We start from the raw sequence: 23,680 nt of genomic DNA, 5'->3' as shown, positions 1-23,680 counted from the left end.
CCATGGGGTCTCCTAAGCAAAACTCAACACCCTCATAATCAGGGGCGGAACTACCGCCCGTGCAGCCGGTTCATTGAACGGGGGCCCCGAGGGAGAGGGGGCCCCTCCAGCCTCCAGCAGGGCCGCCATCAGGGCATGACTGCCCTGACTCCAGTATGGGGCCCGGCCGGTAGGGGCCCCCTCGGGGGCCCCCCTCTTGTGCGTCTCTCTCCTCATGGGGCCCCCGGCCCCATGCTATGCGCCGGGTGCGGGACATTTCAGCGCTGAGCTGCACTGTTGCAGCAGCGCCTTCATGATTCCCCTGACTTCCGGTCATGTGACGGTGCCGTCACATGGCCGGAAGTCAGGAGAACCTGCTGTCAGCGATTTGGACGAGCGCCAGGATTCTGCAGGGATCGCATGGGGGTAAGTATAACAAGTTTTATTTTTTTTAAAATACAGTTAACTAGGAGTGGAGAGATGGGAGATGCACATGTGTGTGTGTGTGTGTGTGTGTGTGTGTGTGTGTGTGTGTGTGTGTGTGTGTGTGTGTGTGTAAGTGTGTGAGATGCACATGTGTGTGTGGGGGGGGGAGATGGGAGATGCACATGTGTGTGGGGGGGGGGGAGATGGGAGATGCACATGTGTGTGTGGGGGGGAGATGGGAGATGCACAGGTGTGTGTGGGGGGGAGATGGGAGATGCACAGGTGTGTGGGGGGGGGGAAGATGGGAGATGCACAGGTGTGTGGGGGGGGAAGATGGGAGATGCACATGTGTGTGGGGGGGGAGATGGGAGATGCACATGTGTGTGTGGGGGGAGATGGGAGATGCACATGTGTGTGGGGGGGGAGATGGGAGATGCACATGTGTGTGGGGGGGGAGATGGGAGATGCACATGTGTGTGGGGGGGGAGATGGGAGATGCACATGTGTGTGTGGGGGGAGATGGGAGATGCACATGTGTGGGGGGGGGAGATGGGAGATGCACATGTGTGTGGGGGGAGGAGATGGGAGATGCACATGTGTGGGGGGGGAGATGGGAGATGCACATGTGTGGGGGGGGAGATGGGAGATGCACATGTGTGGGGGGGGAGATGGGAGATGCACATGTGTGGGGGGGGATGGGAGATGCACATGTGTGGGGGGGGATGGGAGATGCACATGTGGTGGGGGGGGATGGGAGATGCACATGTGGTGGGGGGGAGATGGGAGATGCACATGTGTGGGGGGGGATGGGAGATGCACATGTGGTGGGGGGGAGATGGGAGATGCACATGTGGGGGGGTGAGAGAGGTGCACATGTGGTGGAGGGGGATGAGAGAGGTGCACATGTGGGGGAGGGGGACGAGAGGGGCACATGTGGGGGAGGGGGTGAGAGATGTGCACATGGGGGGGATGAGAGCTGCACATGGGGGGGTTTGAGAGCTGCACATGGGGGAATTGGGAGTAGGGGGATAATGAGCTGCACATAACGAATGTGGGGTGGGGGAGAGTAAATGATAAATGATGATGGGGTGGGGAGAGCACGGACATGATATAATGAATTGGGGCAGGGGGTGCATGTAAATATTGAATGCGGGGAGCAGGAAGTATAGAGTAGGGGGCGTTGCGGATGCAGGAGTGTGACTGGTAACAAATTGGCGGAAAGAGTAGAGGTTCTAATTAAATTATATATTAAGTGCCTATTTACAGTTAATGGGGGCACAGTGGTGGATTACAATTTATATTTGGAATGGTAGGTTGCATAATAACTAACCATATATTGATGGTGAATGCACGTCTGTATTCAGCTGCGTAATGTAGAAGTTGGGGAATGTGCTCTAGATAACTGTGTTATTTTATGCAGAGACGAGTCCTGGCTGGAAGACGTGATGGCGGTCTGTGCTGGATGAAGGAGAAAAGCGAAGATGAAGGACTTCACCTAGAGACGTCACCGGTGAGTCAGTCTATTACATGTACACTGTGTATAATGTCACTGGTGATCACTGTATTACCTGTACACTGACACTATATACAGAGCTCCTGTGTATAATTTCACTGGTGATCACTGTATTACCTGTACACTGACACTATATACAGAGCTCCTGTGTATAATGTCACTGGTGATCCCTGTATTACCTGTACACTGACACTATATACAGAGCTCCTGTGTATAATGTCACTGATGATCACTGTATTACCTGTACACTATATACAGAGCTCCTGTGTATAATGTCACTGGTGATCACTGTATTACCTGTACACTGACACTATATACAGAGCTCCTGTGTATAATTTCACTGGTGATCACTAGATTACCTGGACACTTACGTTATACATACCATGTATAGAGCTCCCGTGTATAATGACACTTATGGTAATATTAGTAATGTGGTGGTAATATTAGTAATGTAGTGGTAATATGTGGTCTGGTCATGGTGTGGCAGTTTTTCTCCCTTCTGTGTGGTATTATTCGGTCACTATGTTGTGGTAATATGTGGTCTGGTCATGGTGTGGCGGTATTCCCTGTATGTGGTATTATTGGTCATTTAAAAAAAAAATGTATATGACACATTCCCTTAGAGAAAACTAAATAAAAATATATCTAAAAAGAGTATTGGATATTTTAAGAAAATTTTAATAGGTTAGAGTAGGGCCCGCCCAGAAGAGTCTACCTTATCGTGGTGGCGGCTTTAAAAATCTTTTGGCCAAAACAAAAGCTGATGGCTATGTATGTGGCGCCGTCACATGGCCGAACGTCAGGAGAACCTGGTGGCAGCGACGTGGACGAGCGCCAGGATTCTGCAGGGATTGCATGGGGGTAAGTATAACAAGTTTTATTTTTTTTAAATACAATTAATTAACTAGGAGTGGGGGGAATCAGAGATGCACGGGGGGGATGAGAGATGCACATGGGGGGGTGAGAGATGCACATGGGGGGGTGAGAGATGCACATGGGGGGTGAGAGATGCACATGGGGGGGATGAGAGATGCACATGGGGGGGATGAGAGATGCACATGGGGGGGATGAGAGATGCACATGGGGGGGATGAGAGATGCACATGGGGGGGATGAGAGATGCACGGGGGGTGAGAGCTGCACATGGGTGGGATGAGAGCTGCACATGGGGGGGTGAGAGGTGCACATGGGGGGTTATGTTTACATAACTCTGTTGCCTTATGAAGGGCAGGGGGGGCCCCCCAAAATTTCTTGCACAGGGGCCCACTACAGTCTGTGTCCGCCCCTGCTCATAATAATATACGAGGCTGGTTAGTTGGGTCCAAGAAACCCGTAGCCAATCTGTACTTCACAGTCAAACTTGGACATAGCCTTAATACGTATTTTGGTCCGTATGGGCAACGGGCCATATGTGGGCATCAACCAGGGCTGTGGAATCAGTAAGCCAAACCTCCGACCCCTCAATATCCCTGACTCTGACTCCACAGCCCGGCCTCACTACTGAGCGTGTACATAAAGTGCAGCACAGATTCATCTCAACTAAAAGCCGAGATCCTTAGATCAGGAACAGAACAGACATTTACAGAACATTTCATAACTTTCCCAAATTCTTATGGAAACATTTACAGCACATTCTGCATTGTACTAGTGGACTAGTGAACACAGGGACTGTGTATATGAGCACGTACAGCACCACATACGTGCCGAGCTGTAGCCACTGTTGGCATTGGCTGATACCACTTTGATTCTCCATGCTCCTTAGGGTTGTCAGCCTATGTTACATTTACAAAGGGAAGATGCCTGCCAGTAGGCATGGAGTATCCGCTAAGTATTTCTCTTTAATAGCCCATTTATTAAGCTGTTGGCAAGGGTTGGAAAGCAGGAGAGGATTTTTCTAGATTTTAATTTTAGCTTAAAGTCTGTGAAATATAGAAATGTCTACCTACACAATGTCCGACGTCCATACACCAGCCCTTATAAATGCGACGTCTACCTTTGAATGTCAGGTGGGTTCATAGGAAAAGTTATATAAATATATAGGTGTATAATCCAGCACCACAGAACCATATGGTATTACTGGCATTCAAGGAGTAGGATTTTCAGCAGTCTTAATATTAGGCCAAGTTCTCATCCTGTTTGCAGTTTATCTTTAAAGGCTAATCATGTCTAAAGGATTAATTTAGGTGTTTAAATAAAATGTTCCTGTGCTGAGATAATCTTATAAATGTGCCCCTGCTGTGTACTGTGTAATGACTGTGTCTGACCATACAGGAACATGGTCTGATCATACCACATCTCCTGGGCAGGGAGGAAGCAAAAGAGTATACAGACAGTACAGCAAGGGATCGCAGCTGATTATTTCTTTGAAGCAAAACATTGTTTATAAACAGGCAGGGAAATGTTTTGAAAAGGAAAGGAGAAGCTCCAGCCACTGATAAATCCCAAAATAATGTCCTTTATTGAATTAAGATACAGATGCCATATCACATGTCTCTAAAAGCAACGCGTTTCGAACGCAGATAGTGCGTTCTTTATCCAAGAACGCACAAGATCTATTCATTACAATGAACTTTTGTTCATGAGAAAACCCCTTTAAGCCATCTGTCTGGCCTGTAAACATCACTATACTACAGGGTGATTCACTCGCTACTTTACCTGGAAAAATTGCTGTAACTTCTAAGACGGTCGACCGTTGTGAAACGTGCACTGTACATATTTTGGTTCATGACAAGTGAGAGTGCAATGAACCTCAGCGACAGTGACAAGAAACATCCTTCGAGCCGAGTGGTCTTGAAATATCGCCGGTCGTCTCCACTACGAGATAGACTTGAGGTGCAACTTTCTATGCGTCGGTAGTTTGTGTGGTGCTAGCATATCACTCCTGACAAATTCCTTCTTCATTTGTTAAAAATGTACAGATACAGTTTGGAGGAGATTAATTTCATTGTGAAAACTTATTGGAAACCTGAGTCCTTAAAGAGGTGCCAAACTGAGTATCTAATGAAGTTTGGAGGTCTAAATACGCTGTCCAAACCATGTATTGAAGCCTTCTGTGATGACAGAGTAATCTCCAAGGGACTGTGGCCACCAAGATCACCTGACTTAACACCGTCTGATTTTGATCATTTGAAGGGTCGGTGTACACCAACAAGCCACGAACATTACAGGCACTCCGAGAGAACATAGAGTGAGAAATTCAGGCTATGACCCCAGATGTCCTACAAAATAAATTCAACAATATGGAACGGCACGTGCAGGCGTGCTTGGATGTGACATTTTCATCACCTGCTTTAAAACATCAGTTTCTCATGAACCAAGGTATATACAGTCCAAATTTCAGTACGATAAGAGACTCTTTTAGAAGTTATAGCAATTTTTCCGGTAAAATAGCGAGTGAATCACCCTATACAAAAACTAGTCAAAAAATACCATAGAACACCAAGTTATATAACAGTAAAAAGGTTAAAAAAAATGTATTTAAAGTGAAACACTCTGGGTGACTGACACCAATGCTTGACGAATAACATATAAGTCCCGGCACACACATTGGGCAGAGGACATAAACGTGCTATGAACAGAGCTTACAAATACATTATAAGAAAACATTTAACAAGGGATACTTTGTAAGCTTTAGGTTTGCAGCCAGATGTGCCTAGTTCTCACACCAGTAATGGTAACTGGTATTGTAATAATTATTAACTTTCACAACACATGCAAAAAAAAATTTGAGGCTATGTGCACACGATGCGTATTTCATGCGTATTTTGTGCGGAAAATTCCGCAGCGTAAACGCATGAATTACGCATGTTAGCCTTCTGCCATGGTCCCCTATGGCATTCCGCAATTGTAATGCCCACGCTGCGGAATTTTCCGCAGCGTTTTGTTGTGCGGAAAATTCCGCAGCATGTCAATTCTTTGTGCGTTTACGCATGCGGAATTGCCATCTACAATGCAGTAGAAAACGCAAGGCAATTCCGCATGTGCAAAACGCGCGAATTACGCGCGAAAAACGCATGCCAAATTCCGCATGCGTTTTCCAGGAAAAAGGACATGCGGAAATGAAGCGGAAATTTCCGCTTCAAATACGCATCGTGTGCACTTAGCCTAAGTGTTGGTTTTCATTTTACAGCACATAGCTGAGATTTGTTACACGCAGAACAGTTTATTTAACCCTCATTACCTGGTATATTTAGCAGGCGGGGATCATGAGCAATCCCTGCATACTTCTATAGTCTGGGTCAAGAACAACAATTGCTATCATCAAAGGAGCAAACTAGGACACCTCTGAGCATTAAGTCAGAAAAATCAGTTATTACAAGGGCTGTCTCCTTTCACTGAAAAAATAAAGTTACACAGCTCAAACTTTGCAAGTGCAATGAATTGAGCACTAAAGGCCTCCATATGCTGTACTGTTCACCATTATTGGCACCACTTCATTTTTTCACAGACTGTACAATATTTTCTGAAATAAATGGAAATGTACCAAACTTATATCTTCTGGATTTTTTAATTAGTGATCCAAAGTTATACAACAATAAAACATTGTTTTTCAACTTCCATGTTGCAATTTCAAAGAAACAGAATAAACCGCATGTGCAGCAATAAAGGCACACCCTTTGGCATTGCTGACAGCCTCCAAACGTTTCTTATAGCCATCTATAAACTTCTTGTACTTCTCAGCTGGAATTTTCTTGGTGGGATTTAAACCCAGGACCCCAGCGCTGCAAGGCTGCAGTGCTAACCACTGAGCCACTGTGCTGTCCATAAATGTATGGAGAAATATATGATTGCTGGGGGTCTGATCCCTGGGATCCTCACTTACCACAACAAAAGGATCACCTGTGTGAATGGAGCAGTAGTGAGCATGTGCAACCATCGGACTAAGAACCCTTCCATCGTGATTGGTGAGCCTCCAGTAATCAAGCATTTACAAATTCTGTGAATAGGTAAAAAATGTAGTTTATGGGAAACCTCCTTTACATCTTATGTAGACAGCAGAGCCCTAATAATAGAGCCCCCATGAAACCTGTACAGCACCTTTATTATGGGACCATACAGCCTCCATGCACTCCCGTTGAGGCTCCGTCAGACTGTGGGTGTTCAGGCTCAATGACAGATTACTTACACATATACTAGGTCGGCCATATTTTTCTGTTTAATTCCAATGGAAACCGACAAAAATAAAGCCTGTGTATACCTCCAAAATGAAATCAGTCATATGATACAGCACCTCTATGGAGTCCTATTACAGCGTTATACACAATGGAGCCATAACATGACCTTGTGCACGCTAAGGAAAAGACTTATTACCGCACATACAGATTATTTTTTTTACTTTAAATATTTTTATTGGGTTTTAACAATTATGATATGAAAACAGAACATTCCAATTACATTCAATAATAACAATAAAAACGTTGACGGCTATTAATATTAAGTTATTGTTAAACATTAGTATAGCCAGCTTGATGAGGTATTAATATAAGCTCTTACATGAAGCAAATAATTATGTGTGTGCTAAAGGAATGTAAAGAAGAAAGGAGGGCGGAAAGAGAAAGAATGGAGGAGAAGCGAATATAAAAAAAAAAGCACGACTTACTTATTGAAACCAGCACTTCAGAGGAGACCACATCTACCATGACATTCTATTTTAAATATTATTTTCTGACAACCAGATTGCCAGGTCATTCCCCTCACTGAATAATATCCAACATGTCCATCGGCGATTAAAAGCTTTGAGGCGATTGTTATCATGTGCAATCATGTTTTCCATTTTCATAATATTGTTAACCTCTTCCACCCATTTACCCAAGGTGGGAGTTTTTGTGGATCGCAAATACAGATTCTAATTCTAAAAGTATAATATTTGGGTTTCAGTACATGCAAAACAGAAAATTCTCCCTGGCGTACACTGGAGTGATTCGCCGGGGTAATTAATATCTCTCCCTTAGTGAACGCAGCTCCTGCACCTCCTGGTGATACATATATTTTCTTCTCTAACAAAATCAATTACGGAGCTCAATTATTTCTCATTTTGTGCAGAAATGAAATAGCAAATAACTTGCTTATGGATGCGGGAAGATATGTCATCATCGCTTTCAATTTTACAAGCTTCGTCTTACATTGCTAACCAGAGAAAAGCGGCTGACAACTGATGACCTGTCACTTTCCACCTAGAGGTGATGGTGCCCGCTGTGACAGCTCCCTGACGCGCTGCCAGGCTCAAGAAGCCATCTGAGGTAACAGTACATTTAAATAACATTTAAATCTATGCACTGGAACAGAAACAACCCGTGCATAATTGACTGCTTAGGAAACAAGCAGGACGTCATATCAATGTATGTACAACTGTGCGGCAGTAAGTATACAGACACATTTCAGGCCATTTACCGTAATTTTGTCTTTAATTATACCGCTACCCAGCTGGAATGCGTTGTAAGATTCTTAGTCAAAGAAGAATTTTCAGATTACTTACTGACATAAAGAAGAAATTCACAGTGACTAAAATGAATGTGACTAAGCCGCAATACTAGACATGACACAATGACGAGGGTGTCACTGTTCCTGAAAAAAAAAAATAGTAGCGATTTTTCTTACCACTTTCCCTACTTGAAGATCGAAAACCTGGACTGGTACTTGGCTACTTTCTTTCTCTGACTCACATACAAGTGAATTTATATATGTTATGTAATATTTATGGAATCTAAAAGCCCATATTCACATTAGAAAGCAAATGGCGCAAATGACTGTTCAGATGACAGCTATCATCCCAGAGTCTCACTCCGGTGTTCTCTATGAAAGAGCCGCTGCCAAACAACTATGGCAGCAGCTTATCTCTGCTGAGAAAAGGAACGGAAGTTGAAATTCCAATGACCGGATGTTTCTCCCTCCTGACATCATCTGAGGGAGAGTTAGGAGGCCCCCATAGACATTAGATCGTTGGCCGATTCTGCCAATATCGGCTGGTTTGGCAGTCTTTAGTCTAATGTGTATCATGGTGACCCTAATGCCTCACCCACAAAAAAAACACACCAGTGGCACATCATGGTTGGAGAACCTGTTCCAAACTGTGTACAGAGCTGCAGGTTTATCCAAGTTATGGTCAATTTTGACAAGCCAATAATAGGCAAAGAATCATTTGTACATACTCCAATTATCAACTGGCAATCCCCCGACAAATAGGCAAAATTTTCGTTCATCTGATGCAAAAATCATCATTATCAGCAGGACATGACAACCAGTAATCAGAAGATCTGCTACCGATAATACCGTATGAGGACAGAATGATCATATTAGCGATTGCTCTGTCCCTATCAGTGTATCTTCTCTGCAATGAGGCCACTAAACCTTGTATACAGCCTATCGGTGTTCATTTAACGGCTTTGTAAGAGGGTGACCAGGACGGTCATGCGCCTCTTCCCTCTTTGTGCAGGTATCGTTGTACTCTGTGATTATATATGAGTATGTATGTGACCTAATGTCTGATGTGTTAGTTACAGGGTTAGTATAGGTTAGGTATAGACAGAGTATTAGGTTAGGAACTGGGTACAGTGCAGCGGTGGGCACAATAGTTTAGGATAGAAACAGTTAGTTAGAGTATGGGGTAGAGATGTGACAGAGCAGTAGTTGGAGGTCCAGGGGGCACAGAAACCCAGTCCGACCAGCAGCAGAGGAACATTAGTCAGGAACTCTAAAACGACTTTCCCTCAATGTTTGGGGCCTACGGTCCACAGGAGTCAGCAGAGTACCTTGGAGGTCAATAAAGATACAGGTGGACAATGGAAAGAGAGTTAGGCAGCTTGGGGAACGATGAAGCGGTAAACTCTGAGGAAAATTTCCCTGAACGTCCAAGGCCTGTAGAAGGACTGATGGAGCCAGCCTTCACTACTCCCAAGGAGGGGAGAACGGACGGGGACATACCTGAGGACAGTAGGACCATGTTCTGGGAAGCTGCGGTTCCCGGAGAAACTAACTCTGAAGATAGGACAGAAAGTGACAGAAGAGATGATGACAAATGTAATTGTGATTTGTAAAGGAACGGTATCTGTGACCAGAACTGAGCAACAAAAGGAGTTTAGTAAAGTTATTTTATATAAAAGAGACTGTGTATGATCGTGATTGCTTGCCTTCAATTACTGGACTCCTAAAGAAGACGGAGGAACAACAGCTTGGACAGGCCATTACAGTATGTTTGGAGGACTGCGATAAATGGGGTATTCTCTCCTTTATATACGAAATATCAGAAGTTCAAAGCATCCACCCTGTTGGAGAACCTTTCCTACGTATTATTAGCTGATTGTCCAAATATAGTGGTCAATTGTATTGTTAATGGCTTTGAAGTGATCCAACTGATGACCGGTTGTTATTAAAGTGGGTTTACACTGGCAGATTGCTCCCTATAATGAGCTCTCAGTCTATACAGCATGTTGATTAGTGCTCGTTTAAAGCCTCTTTACACATGAACAATCATTAACACAAGCATTGAAATCCCATATAGCTTGAAAGCTATCAGCAGCAGATCCATATTTACACAGGGAGATGTTTTGTAGACAATGATGATTTTTAGACTTGAATGAATATTTTGTTAGCTGGCAGATTGCTATCTTGTATACATTGGCTATATATATACATATAGATTGCATTATTATCAGTGCATTTACAGGGAAGCTATCATCAGAAAATTACCTATTGTTTCAATCAGGCTTTTGTGGGATAAGTATTTTTTAACAGATTGTGGACAATTTTTTAAAATATTATAATCTTTATTATAAAAATACAATTATTAATCTTTCAATTTCCACACTGGCCATTGGGTCATTTTTTAGACTCATTCTTCCTGTCCTTTCTTGAATAGTTTTCTTATCAGTAGAGACAGGATTACAATGACAGGTGACACCTCTATACACAGCTAATAGCACAGGACCCACCGATCACAACACAGCTGATCCTGCTTACAATTACACTTGCACACAGTGATTAGACACTTCAATATAAAAGATAGGGTCTAGGTCTGACCATTGTGGCTAATGTACATGTATTGTTTCCTGAAACAGAAAAAAAGACTAAAAAAGCCCCAGTGCTCAGTATAAATATTGCAAGATTTCTAGTTTTTTTTCTTTATTACAGATTGTGATTTCTAAAATAAAAAATAAATTCAACACAAAAACCTGATTTAATGAATAGGTCAATTTCTGATTAATGCTTCTTTTTAAAGGGGCCTTTAAGCAGTTATTTGGAAATCCATACTTTTATTATGCTATACTGATGTATATAAGCCAGGCGGACACCAAAAGGACATTCCTTTGTCCTCCTTCTGGCTAATCTAACTCTGCGGACATGTTTAGCTCGTACGTCGGGCCCAGACACTAAATGCACATTATAAACAAGATATAGCCTTAGATGTCTCCTACGGTTCGACAAAATCCTGACATATCCCTGAAGCAATGGAAGAGAAAGAAAACAAACACACCAGAAAAAAAACAAGTTACAATACGCAGCCTTGATCTGAATCCTCCCAAAGTGTTTAGTATTAACACACATAAGAATTTATTCCAGGAAACAGACAATTTATCTCTCGCATAGAAAAAAAAAGCCGCCAGTAATGGTTTTCTATGTATAAATGCTTTGTCGTGACCTTTAGTTCCGCAACTGAAGCGGTTATTGATGTAGAAAAAAGCCGCATTTTATTCCAGCAACTGTGCCTTGTGTAGATCTGTCCACGTCTTTAGCACATTGTTGTGTAAATTACCCGTCTAGTAGGAAAAAAAGTGATATTACAAGAACGTGGGCAGCCGCTTGTCTGAGAGCTGACACACTATGTATGCTCTCTTCAAATGAGGATTTATCTAGAGAGCAAGTGTTGATCCACTGAAATATGAATCAAAGGCAATTACTAAAAAGGTCATTTCCCGCTTGGTACTTGTCTACTTAGAGCGCAGAAGTGTCACAGTTCTATTTACCATCCGCACAGAATCAGAAGAACAGAAACCTTCTTCCTCTGTAGCCGTCGCTGATATTTCCCTGAGACAAAAGGCAGCGCGACTGACAAAAAATTACTTGGCTTCAGCTTTTAAAATATCAAAACCAAAGTTGGCAAAATACATGAAAAATTAATTTAGAAAACACAGAAATAAGCATTACCAAAAGGTTTATCAGTACAGTAAGGCTCCACCTATATAGTTGCATCAGGGGAACCTGTCAGCAGGTTTGTTAGACCCCAAACTAACATCATCTATGTAAAGTCCTTGTAATGTTGATGACGTCCATACCTTTATTTTATAAGGCTATGTTCGCACATTGCTTTCATTTCTGCAGCCAAAACCTGCTCTCTTGACAGTTAAAAAAAGCAAGCAGGTTTTGCTGCGTTTTTGCAGTGTTTATTTTGCTGCGTTTTTTGGTGGAGTCACCTGTCGACAGTACATGTATAATAAATTTTGTATTATTCACCAGAAAACATATGGTTGCATTTTTTGCAGCACTTTTTCATTGCTTTCCTATAGTGAAAAAAAACACTACAAAAACGCAATGAGTGAACATACCCTAAGGCTATGCCTGCGTTTTATAGAAATCCATCACCTAATTTTCATGTAAATGAGTCGCAAGTGCAAGGATCTTGGCTCTGCGCTTACAACTCTCTGGCCGTATGCCGGCCTCAAGTCATTACTGACGTCACTATGCTCATCATTACTGACGTCACTATTCTCATTGACCAGTACCACGCCTGAGATTTAGCGCAAGCACTGTCTTTCCTGGGGCGGTGCATGCGCAGTAAAGTCCTGATAACATTCGAGGGTCCTGCCATCGAGCTGCACACACGCCGCCCCTGGGAATGATGGTGCTTGAGCGAAATCTCAGGTGGGGTAGCAGCTCGCAGAGAATAGTGATCTGTCAGTCACTGATAGGAGGCCGGCGGCGAAAGAGGGATGCTGAAGATCTGTAAGTGGATGCCTGCATTTGTAGCTCATTTGAATGAAAATTCGGAGATAGATTTCTATAAAACAAAGGCATGGACCTATAAAACATAGATATGGATCAACATTAAAAGGACTTTATTAGATGACATTGGTTTGGGGTCTAAAAACCTGCTGGTAGGGTGCCTTTAAAAGTGCCCATCATCACAATCTAAAAGTAATCTGCATGGGGCAGAAGCTTTACATTTTCTCGGAGGGTCCTCAAGACTTATCAGCAAAGATAGACTGTTTTACAATAGCCTGCATTCAGCAAACTACTGAGAGACTGTAATATGAAGATGTGTCTGCAGCCAAGAATACATTTTTAATGAATGGAGGATAATCAGTCAGATGCTTTTAGTAAAGCTTTACCTTAATGGTATAAAAAGCAAAAAAATCCAACACAATGAGTTTCAAACATAAAGAAAATGCATCAAAGCATAGTTCTGAAACTTGCAAACATGTAAGATGGAATAGACAATTTTGATTTAAAGTGTGGGTTCTGAATAATTATGTGATACCAGAAATCAAAAGAAAATCTTATTTTAAAATAGTTTTCCGCTTTCCGCAAATTTGGACCCAAAATGCTGACAAGCACATAAAATAAAGTGTCAGCTGGTGCTCACACTGGTTCAACACCGAATCTTTGCCATTGCTCTGTTCTCTGTGCTGACAGATTCCCTTTAAGTCAACAAATTGCATCACCGCTGTAGCTAATCACTGAATGGCTGCAGCAGTGATGCCCACTGCCAATGTGATATCACCTCTGCAGTCAAAACATAGAGACCAGAACAGCAGCGGAAATCCAGTACTGGAGCTCGAAAGGGTGAGTACAAGCTGGCTTTGTTATTTTACATATCTGCCGACTTTAGGGGCTACTTTGCTGAAAGTGGAAAATCCTTAAAGCAATCAATTTCCCAAATTGTATCTCAGTGTAGTCAGGACCCCTCTGTGTGAAGTGGTCTGTACCATAGCAACACAGTAATTGGGCAGCTATAAACAGTACACTGTGGACCAGATCACTGTACACAGCTATTGGAGGGGTCCTGACTACATTACGAAAGCTAGTGAACTCATCTGAGATAACAGCAGTAAATATATTTAGAAATTACATTCCACAAATATTTTTGTTAAATTGTCTTTTCAATAGAAGTAAAATGTGAACCTGCACATAAGACCAGAAGCTTTTCGAAACCTCCAAACCGATCTGTTTTTCCACATGAAATCACATTTACATACAAACTTGTCATAATTATTCTTAATATATCACTGATATTACACAGTTATAGAAATGCAACATTTCAAACAGCAGTGCCCCAATTATTGTAAAATATTCAAAGCGGAAATAAAGAAAAGGAAGGCACATCATATAGAACACAACCAATAAAACTAAAAGCAGAACACAATGAAAACTAACAGGCATGTAAGACAAGAAAAGGTTTAAAAGAAATTAAAAACAATTTCCAGACTGGACATTATACATAGCTACCACTAGCTATGGTATCGTAGGCTGGGTCTACATGTACCAATTTGGACAAGACCAAGAATGTTAGATTGTAGCAATCTATGAAGACAAAAGATCATAATGACTGACTGTTCAAGACTCAATCATTTCTTACCAGAGTAAGAATGTTCTTGATCTGATGACTGTTTAAGGCTCGGGTGACAATTCCTCTGGATAACTCCATTACAAATCCACCGGTTCCAAATTTTGACTATAAACATCATAATATGCTGTCATACTAAAGGGGTTGTCCAGGACTATTTATTTATTTTTTTTTTACTATGGCCTAAAAACTAACAGGCAGATAGTTGCTAACAGAGGCATCTACCTATGTGTTCTACCTGGCACCAGCTGAGAGCAGTCACCGACCTTTCCTGCCGGTGATTCAGCTACTTCATGTCAACAGAGCAGCTCTTCTTCTGGGCTGCTTTGTTGAAGGGATGTGACTGCCTATGTCATGCTGATTGAATGCACACTCCCCGCAGTTAGGCAGCAAAGAGCCGGCTGTCAATTAGCATGACGTTGGCAGTTACACCCAGTGAACAGAGCAGAAGAGAAGCAGCTGCTCTGTCGATGTAACGTCAACGGAAGCCGCTGAACTGTCAGCAGGAGTGGTCTGTGACAACTACCTGCATGTTAGTTCTTAGGCCCGTAGTGAAAAAATTAAATAGTCTTGGATAGCCCCTTTAAGTTAGAAGGCAAAAAACTGGGCCACATTACATTACCATGAAGCTCATAAGAATAATTCTGCCAAGAAAATGAAACAAAATGTAACCTACCTGCAGTTAGGAGGAGGATCCAGTGTTATTTCCGCAAGCTCTTTCTGAATTCTTAAAAAAAATTAAAAACAATCATGTCAAATAGAGCTGTGATTAATACAGTGCATACAAGTAACAACTAAAAGGGCACTATACTTTCAAAAACATTGCTTAAATTAATAGTACAGGTGAATAGAAGAAAGTTTGTATGTTTTAGCAGAGAAATCTACTTCTTTCTCTGCTTATGAGCCACTTCTTCCCCTCCCCCTGCCTCCTAAACTTGTCATTCACTCTAAAAAAAAATTATCTTTCTTGCCCAAGAAAAGACAAATTGCCAGCACTGTGTGGATTCAGGTTATACAGCATATTGAAGTCTATGGAGAGGGGAGAAGTAGGAGGAGAGATACGTATAGTAAGGCAGCAAGTGTACTAGCTTATGCCAGAGCTGGATTCACAGTTACACTACTTTGTACTTTTGTGTAACTTCCTCTATGCCTCTGGTGCTTCTGTCTGTATGCTACCAAAGGGAAAAAAAGCAGCAATCCTCTTATGTGCAGTGTAAGGAAAACATCATGGCAGAAAATCTCTACTAACTCAGTCTATTGCAAATTAGAGATAGAACCTGCAGCAGGGAAACTGATGAGCAATGCAGTATGCATATCATAAAATGGGCAGTAGAGACAATCGCTGAAATAAATTTTGAAAAGTTACTTGAAAGTATAACTACCCTATAATTAACAAATCACTTGGTATAAAAGTAAAACAACATACAGTAAAATTCCTTTATAGTGGACCTGTCACCTATTACCTGTCAGCATGGTATGGAACAGAAGGAGCTGAGCAGATTGATACAGTTATGTCCATATATATTTGGACAGAGACAGCATTTTTCTAAGTTTGGTTCTAGACATTACCACAATGAATTTGAAACAAAACAATTCAGATGCAGTTGAAGTTCAGACTTTCAGCTTTCATTTGAGGGTATCCACAATAAAATTGGATGAAGGGTTTAGGAGTTTCAGCTCCTTAACATGTGCCACCCTGTTTTTAAAGGGACCAAAAGTAATTGGACAATTTACTCCAAGGCTATTTCATGAACAGATGTGGGCAATCCCTTCATTATGTCATTCTCAATTAAGCAGATAAAAGGCCTGGAGTTGATTTGAGGTGTGGTGCTTGCATTTGGAAGGTTTTGCTGTGAAGTAAACATGCGGTCAAAGGAGCTCTCCATGCAGGTGAAACAAGCCATCCTTAAGCTGCAAAAACAGAAAAAACCCATCCGAGAAATTGCTACAATATTAGGAGTGGCAAAATCTACAGTTTGGTACATCCTGAGAAAGAAATAAAGCACTGGTGAACTCATCAATGCAAAAAGACCTGGGCGGCCACGGAAGACAACAGTGGTGGATGATCGCAGAAAGAGAAGACTGCATGAAAGTAAATACAGAGGGTTCACTAAAGGGGACAAGCCACTCATAAGCATCAAGAATAAAAAGGCTAGACTGGACTTTGCTAAAAAACATCTAAAAAAGACAGCACAGTTCTGGAAGAACATTCTTTGGACAGATGAAACCAAGATCAACCTCTACCAGAATGATGGAAAGAGAAAAGTATGGCGAAGGCGTGGTACAACTCATGATCCAAAGCATACCACATCATCTGTAAAACACGGCGGAGGCAGTGTGATGGCTTGGGCATGCATGGCTGCCAGTGGCACCGGGTCACTAGTGTTTATTGATGATGTGACACAGGACAGAAGCAGCCGAATGAATTCTGATGTATTCAGAGCCATACTTTGTGCTCACATCCAGCCAAATGCAGCCAAACTGATTGGTCGTCGTTTCATACTACAGATGGACAATGACCCAAAACATAAAGCCAAAGCAACCCAGGAGTTTATTAAAGCAAAGAAATGGAATATTCTTGAATGGCCAAGTCAGTCACCTGATCTCAACCCAATTGAGCATGCATTTCACTTGTTAAAAACTAAACTTCAGACAGAAAGGCCCACAAACAAACAGCAACTGAAAACCACCGCAGTGAAGGCCTGGCGGAGTATCAAAAAGGAGGAAACACAGCGTCTGGTGATGTCCATGAGTTCAAGACTTCAGGCAGTCATTGCCAACAAAGGGTTTTCAACCAAGTACTAGAAATGAACATTTTATTTACAATTATTTAATCTCTCCAATTACTTTTGGTCCCTTTAAAAACAGGGTGGCACGTGTTAAGGAGCTGAAACTCCTAAACCCTTCATCCAATTTTAATGTGGATACCCTCAAATGAAAGCTGAAAGTCTGAACTTCAACTGCATCTGAATTGTTTTGTTTAAAATTCATTGTGGTAATGTCTAGAACCAAAATTAGAAAAATGTTGTCTCTGTCCAAATATATATGGACCTAACTGTATATACGTATATGAGATTCAGTGTAATTGAAAGGCAATACAGGGCTATTCCCTCACAAAAAATGGGGATGGGACAACCTGTTAAGCTGATTACAGGGGGACTGACTAATATGAGGTCAAGTGATGCATAAAACGTGTTTCTAGAATCCCGAGAATGGGAGAATGCAGCCCATTTTGAATGGAACAGAGGTGCATGTGCTTGACCTCCCCTCCATTCATTGTCTATTGGACTGCAGGAGAAGACTCAGAGTTGTACTCAATTTTCTCCAACAGTCCCATAAACAGTGACAGGAGTGGAGGCTAAACAGCTTCATTATTGTTTTTTGGAACATTGGGTGTCCCAGCAGTTAAACTGTCAGCAATCACCAAGTTATTATGTTTTGGGAATAACCCTTGAAACCTATAATGTACCATGATATATATTTATGTCAAAATGATCACACAAGGCTTACATTCATGTAATCATCAGGAGGAGCTCAAACGGCCTGTTTCAAAGAAACATCTAAATCCGGAAATGTAACTTCTTAAATGCCAATAGTAACTGAGGCAACCCAAACACAAGGTGCACTGTCATGGCATCCGGAGGCATAGCCTACTAGCCTCCTATTCTACAGAAACTCAAGAATGTGATACAATTCGGTTCTGAATTATAAAATTCCAGATTAACAGATTGTCATTTTTACAAAAAAAAAAAAATGTGTAAAAAAAATTAATTGAAAGAACAATAAGAAGAGTTCTCCAGAGTGGAGCAGAAATTGACACTGACAATTAAAATGCCCCCGGAAAAAGCAAGGCGAAACGTGCATCAGGGTGAATGAAGTGGAGCCAGGTAATCGCCTTGCAGCTCACATAGATCCTATCATACAGGTAACATTACCAACTAATATTAGTGTTCTATTGGGCTGCTACCTTTTAATATATGTGTGTAGGTGAATTTTGAGTATCCCTTATCTTGTGAGCGATAGATACCATTTCCAGCAGCCACACCAGTATAGTCATATTACTTTCTATATCTACAGCAAGGGTGGGGAACCTTTTTTCTGCCAAGGGCCATTTGGATATTTATACCATCACTCAGGGACCATAGAAAATTATCAACTTGCAAATTACCCTGCTACATTTGGTCAAATATTTATTGAACTAATCCCAAATATGATGGCTGAAACTGCTACTCTTTGGTGTGGCTGTGATATTAGTTGGTAAGGATGATATTGCTTCTCGTAACTGGTTTTCCAGATTTGCATTGGTCTGGAGTGTAGACGACTATTTGTGATGGTAAGTTTTGTAAAATAACTCACAGCAGTAACTCACACTGAACACAGATGTTTATTACACTGCAGGCTTCCTCATATTGGGAAATTCATCACTGCTCACGTTACATTTATAGAACTCAAGCAGTGGAAGATCTGCAGTATCCATAAGACAGGAGAAACTGAGACTGCAGTATACATAACATAGGAGACTCAGAGACTTGTATATACATTACATAGGAGACACTGAGTCTGCTGTATTTACATCACATAGAAGACATGTAGCTGCAGTATATACTTCACAAGAGACCCGGGGCTGCGTTATAGACACCACAGGAGGTATGGAGCTGTGGTATATATATCACAGGAGACATGGGTCTGCAGTTTAAATATCACAGCAGACATGCGGTTGTGGCATAGACATCACATGAGACACTTTGGGGCCGCAGTATGAACGTAACAGCAGACATGGGGCTGTGGCATAGACCTCACAGGAGACAGTTTGTGGCTGCAGCATAGACAACATACGAGTCGTTGGCGCTGCTGCCTTCTATTTTGGGAGGTGAGCGCATCGCACGCTAACTCCGCTCATAAAGTACGTCCAGACGGTGGCACTGGCCAGCATGAGGACATAATCTTTCATTACACGCGCCACAGCGTTCAGTAGTCAATGCTACAAGAACGTGCTCGCAGAGCAAGAAGAAATTAAAGGGCCGGCAGCCGTCAAAACACAGCTGCATGCAGTCTCCAGGAATCTGCCCGGGGGCAGGAGAAAAGGTCATCATGGGCCGTAAACAGCCTGCGGGACTACCCCTGATCTACACAATCGGCTCTCACCGCTTCCCTGCTCTATGAGGCATCTCTCTCTTTTTTTTAAATGTTTTTACTTGTTGATATTTATTGAACATGTTATATCTCACTTCTCTGTTCTGGGTTATACATTATCTTCCAAGAACACTGAATTATATTCATATTAAGGCTATGTGCCAACGTAGTGTTCTTGCAGCATTTTTACGGCCGCGAAAACGCTTGTAAAACCGTCTGCCATGCAAAGCAATGTGAATTCGGATGTGCTGTGCACATGATGCGCTAATTAGCGCGCCTAAATTCGCATTGCGTTGCAAAACGCCGCATGACCATTTCTACCGCGATTACGCCGCAAATTCGTGGCCATTGAGGAACATTGAAATGCAGCAAACCCGCAAGTATATGTGGATTTGCTGCGTTTCAATTAAATTCAATGGCCGCGAATTTGCAGCGTAATCGCGGTGCGCGTGGTATCCAGGATGAAGAGGAGACTACAACTCCTCTTCATCCCGGCTACCACGAGGTGAAAAAAAGAAATTAAAAAGTTAAAAATAAAAAAAACCTGTATACTCATCTCTCCGGTCTGCTTCCGGCCGCGTCCTCTCTCCTCGGCGTCCCGTGGTGTACTTGCAGGACCTGCAGTGACGTCATTTAGTCAGCTGATGGTCACACGACCATCACCTGACCGCTGACGTCAGCGGTCGTGTGACCATCAGCTGACTAAATGACGTCACTGCAGGTCCTGCCAGTACACCGCAGGACGCAGAGGAGAGTGGACGCCGTCGGGAGGAGACCAGAGAGGTGAGTATACAGGTTTTTTTTATTTTTAACTTTTTAATTCTTTTTTTTTTTACTATAGATGCTGCATTTAAAGCATCTAAGTTGGTCACACATTATAAATCCATGCCGGTTGCATGGATTTATATTGTGTGACCAACTTGTCAAGCACTTTTCCAAGTGATGCTCAAAATCGCTTGGAAAACTACTTGACAAAACGCATGTAAAAACGCTGAAAAAACACTTCTCTCTGGCAGAAAAAAAGTATGTAAATCTGCTTGCGTTTTTTTCTGCCAGGGAGAAGCAAAAACGCTCTGCATCAAATCTGCTACGTGGGCACATAGCCTAACAGATTTGTCAATTTTATAAAAAAAAATGGAAAAAAATCAATTTAAAGCACAATAAGAAGAGTTCAGGGAACAAAGCAGAAATTGACATTTGTCATATCATTTACTGTTTATGTGGTTACAGAGCACTGGAAATGTCATTTTAAGTGATGTCATTTGATCTCTTGGAGAGTAGCAAAAAAAAATAGAGCGGCAGAATAATATCTATTGTTAAAATAATGGTGTTAAATGTGAGGGGAAACGTACAACAGCGGGATTACATTACCCCAATGCTCACGCATCGCTCTATATACAGGATTGAGACACTCAGCTGGCAACAAAGCCAGTGATCAGGAGCCTGCAAATACTTATCAGATAGAAATTGTGTAGGTATATTTATACTGCAAGTCTGAATAAAGAGTAGATTCTTGATGTCCGCTTTCACTTACTCATTTCATTAACAGTAGCCTCATATAGCAGAAATACTGCATGTCCCAATACCTGGTCATGATTCTTCAACACCTTGAAATGGAATTTTGGTCTTTTAAGATATTTTTTTTAAATTTTATCTGTTATCTCCTATTCTAAACTAGGAAAACCTGAACAAATTGATATATAGGTTTGTGGGAAAAGATTCAACTGTAACCGCAAACTTTTAATTTTATTTTACAAATCAATAATACACATGAAAATAAGAAACTTTGTAATAAATCTTATCAGACAAATCAGCTTTTTTTCTCCACCAGAACTGATCATCCATATTCAAAATTCTCAAGTAAAATCTGGGTTCAGTGAAGACAGAATGTTGTTACATTGCTGAGCTGATAGTTATAAAATTCTATGCAGAACGGAGGGGAGAGGAGCTCTGCTTCTTTCTGCTCCTCTTCTCTACATAGAATCTTACCAGCACCAACTGCCATCTCATATCGCAGTAATATAAAAATCTGACTTCACTGAACACAGATTTAACAAGGAAATTGAGAATTTTGAAAATGAAAGATCAGTCCTGGTGGAGAAAGAAGCGGATTTCACTGATAAGATATATCACAAAGGTTCTTATTTTCATGGGTACTATTGATTTATAAAATTAAAATCTTTAAGTTTTAAATACTTGTTCTTTGTCACCAGGACGTTGCCATATAATCTGAGAGCAGCATAATGGGGCAAAGACCCTGATTCCATGGATGTGTCACTTATGGGGATGCTTGGTGTAGTTTTAATAAAATCACTGTTTTATCAGCAGGAGATTATCACTAGAGGACTAGTAAACCTGCTGCCATGTAGTCTTCCATTTTCATGAGCTCTGTATAACCAGACCCAACACCAATGGGAATCTTTCAGCCTATGCACAGTGTACACAGAAAGCTGACAATCAGTGGTAGGGACAGGGTTATATAGAGCTCAGCATTCAGAGAACTGGTAGATCTCCAGCAGATAAAACAAGTATTTTACCAAATCTGCAGCAAGGATACCAGTAAATGACAGATCACTGGAATCAAGGTCTCTGCACTTACATCATGTTGCTTTACGTAAAAAGGATAGGGGATAACTGTATATCTTAGTACAAACTCTTTAAAACAGACCATCAATGTTTAATCTGTAGAAATCCAACCACCACCGACAGAGGCATTATGGCTTGTCAATATGGGGGGGGGCTATGCCTGGAACTTTTCAGATAAGTGGGACTGAGCTGTAACATTAAGCACAAATGTAAAACTGTGACTGTTACATATTAATATATAAAAAGTAATCTATATATAAATATACTGAGATTTCACAATTATTAACAAAGATGTTGAATGGATTTATTTGAACAAAACGTGATTACATTATTTTCACTTCTCACTCTACCTCACAAAAATGTATATTTCAGGTTTTTTTTCACAATGGTGAAAATAGAAATTATCAAAATCTAAACTACATTATAGAAATGGTACATGTGTTTGCAACTAACACCTCTCAGTCCACTTTTATATGGATACTAAGTGTAAAAATTAGATACAAATTCAAATATAGCTTGAAATATCCCTCCAGTCATAGCAATGGCACTGTAGTATATGATATGTTTTTTTCTGTTGGGTCCAGGGATTTTAGGATATTCATTACAGTGTATAGCAAGTCTCCGCACAGCACTGCGGCCCTTTCGTGATCATTGGTCTCAGCAACAAAACTCCTAGGCTAAGACTACACGGAGTTGTTTGAGAAAGAATGTGAAGCCAATCTGCTCCAAAATACCTCCCAAAAAATGACTAGAACACTCTCTGCTTATTCTATTGAATGGAAAATCCACTTGTTATCCATGTGCTGTCCCTGCTGTTGAAAAACATCCCAACAGCATGATACTGCCACCACCATGTTTCATTGTGGGGATGGTGTTCTTGGAGAGATTAGCTATGTTGGTTTGGCAACGGACATAGAGTTTACCTTCGTGGCCAAAAAGTTCAATTTTGTTCTCATCTAACCACAGCACTTTCCTCCATACATTTGGGGAGTCTCCCACATGTCTTTAACAAACTCAAAACGAGCCTTATAATTTTTGTGTGTAAGTAAATGTTTTTTTCTTCCCACTCTTCCATAAAGGCCATCTTTATGGAGCGTACGGCTCATTGTGGTCGTATGGACATATCCTCCAGTCTCTGCTTGGGAATTTGTTGCTGTTTGTTGTTGTACCATGTTCTTTCCATTTGACGATAATGGATTTGTTGGTGCTCTGGGGGATCATCAGAGATTGGGATATACCGTATTTTTGGGATTATAAGACGCACTTTTTTCCCCAAAATTTTGGGAGGAAAAAGGGGGTGCGTCTTATAATGTGAAGGTACGGTATTTTACCTGAGGGGGCATCGGTGGAGTGGGGTTACAGATACAGGAGGTTGGCAGCGGCTGCGGCAGGAGTCGGGCGATGCTGTGGGCCCCATCCTCAGAAGAAGGGTCACTGATTCAGGATGACCTGGGCGGTGGTGGTGACTGTGGGAGTGGGGCGATGCTG

General features: G+C 41.7%; 1 protein-coding gene across 1 annotated transcript in view; it reads right to left on the bottom strand.

Annotated features, from left to right (window-relative positions):
- LOC141265198 (ubiquitin-conjugating enzyme E2 E2) overlaps positions 1-23,680 on the bottom strand; it is a 262,831-nt gene that overhangs the window by 206,489 nt on the left and 32,662 nt on the right. The window contains exon 3 of the mRNA XM_073677971.1: positions 15,150-15,200. Within this exon, the coding sequence (XP_073534072.1) occupies positions 15,150-15,200 (51 nt within the window). The remainder of the gene's footprint in view (positions 1-15,149; positions 15,201-23,680) is intronic.

The sequence above is a fragment of the Phyllobates terribilis genome, unplaced genomic scaffold (genome assembly GCF_046119375.1).
Source record: "Phyllobates terribilis strain yellow unplaced genomic scaffold, ASM4611937v1 Scaffold_4__5_contigs__length_816908805, whole genome shotgun sequence".
NCBI lineage: Eukaryota > Metazoa > Chordata > Amphibia > Anura > Dendrobatidae > Phyllobates > Phyllobates terribilis.
Note: the sequence above shows the minus strand (reverse complement) of the source record. Positions and strands in the feature narration are given on the sequence as shown.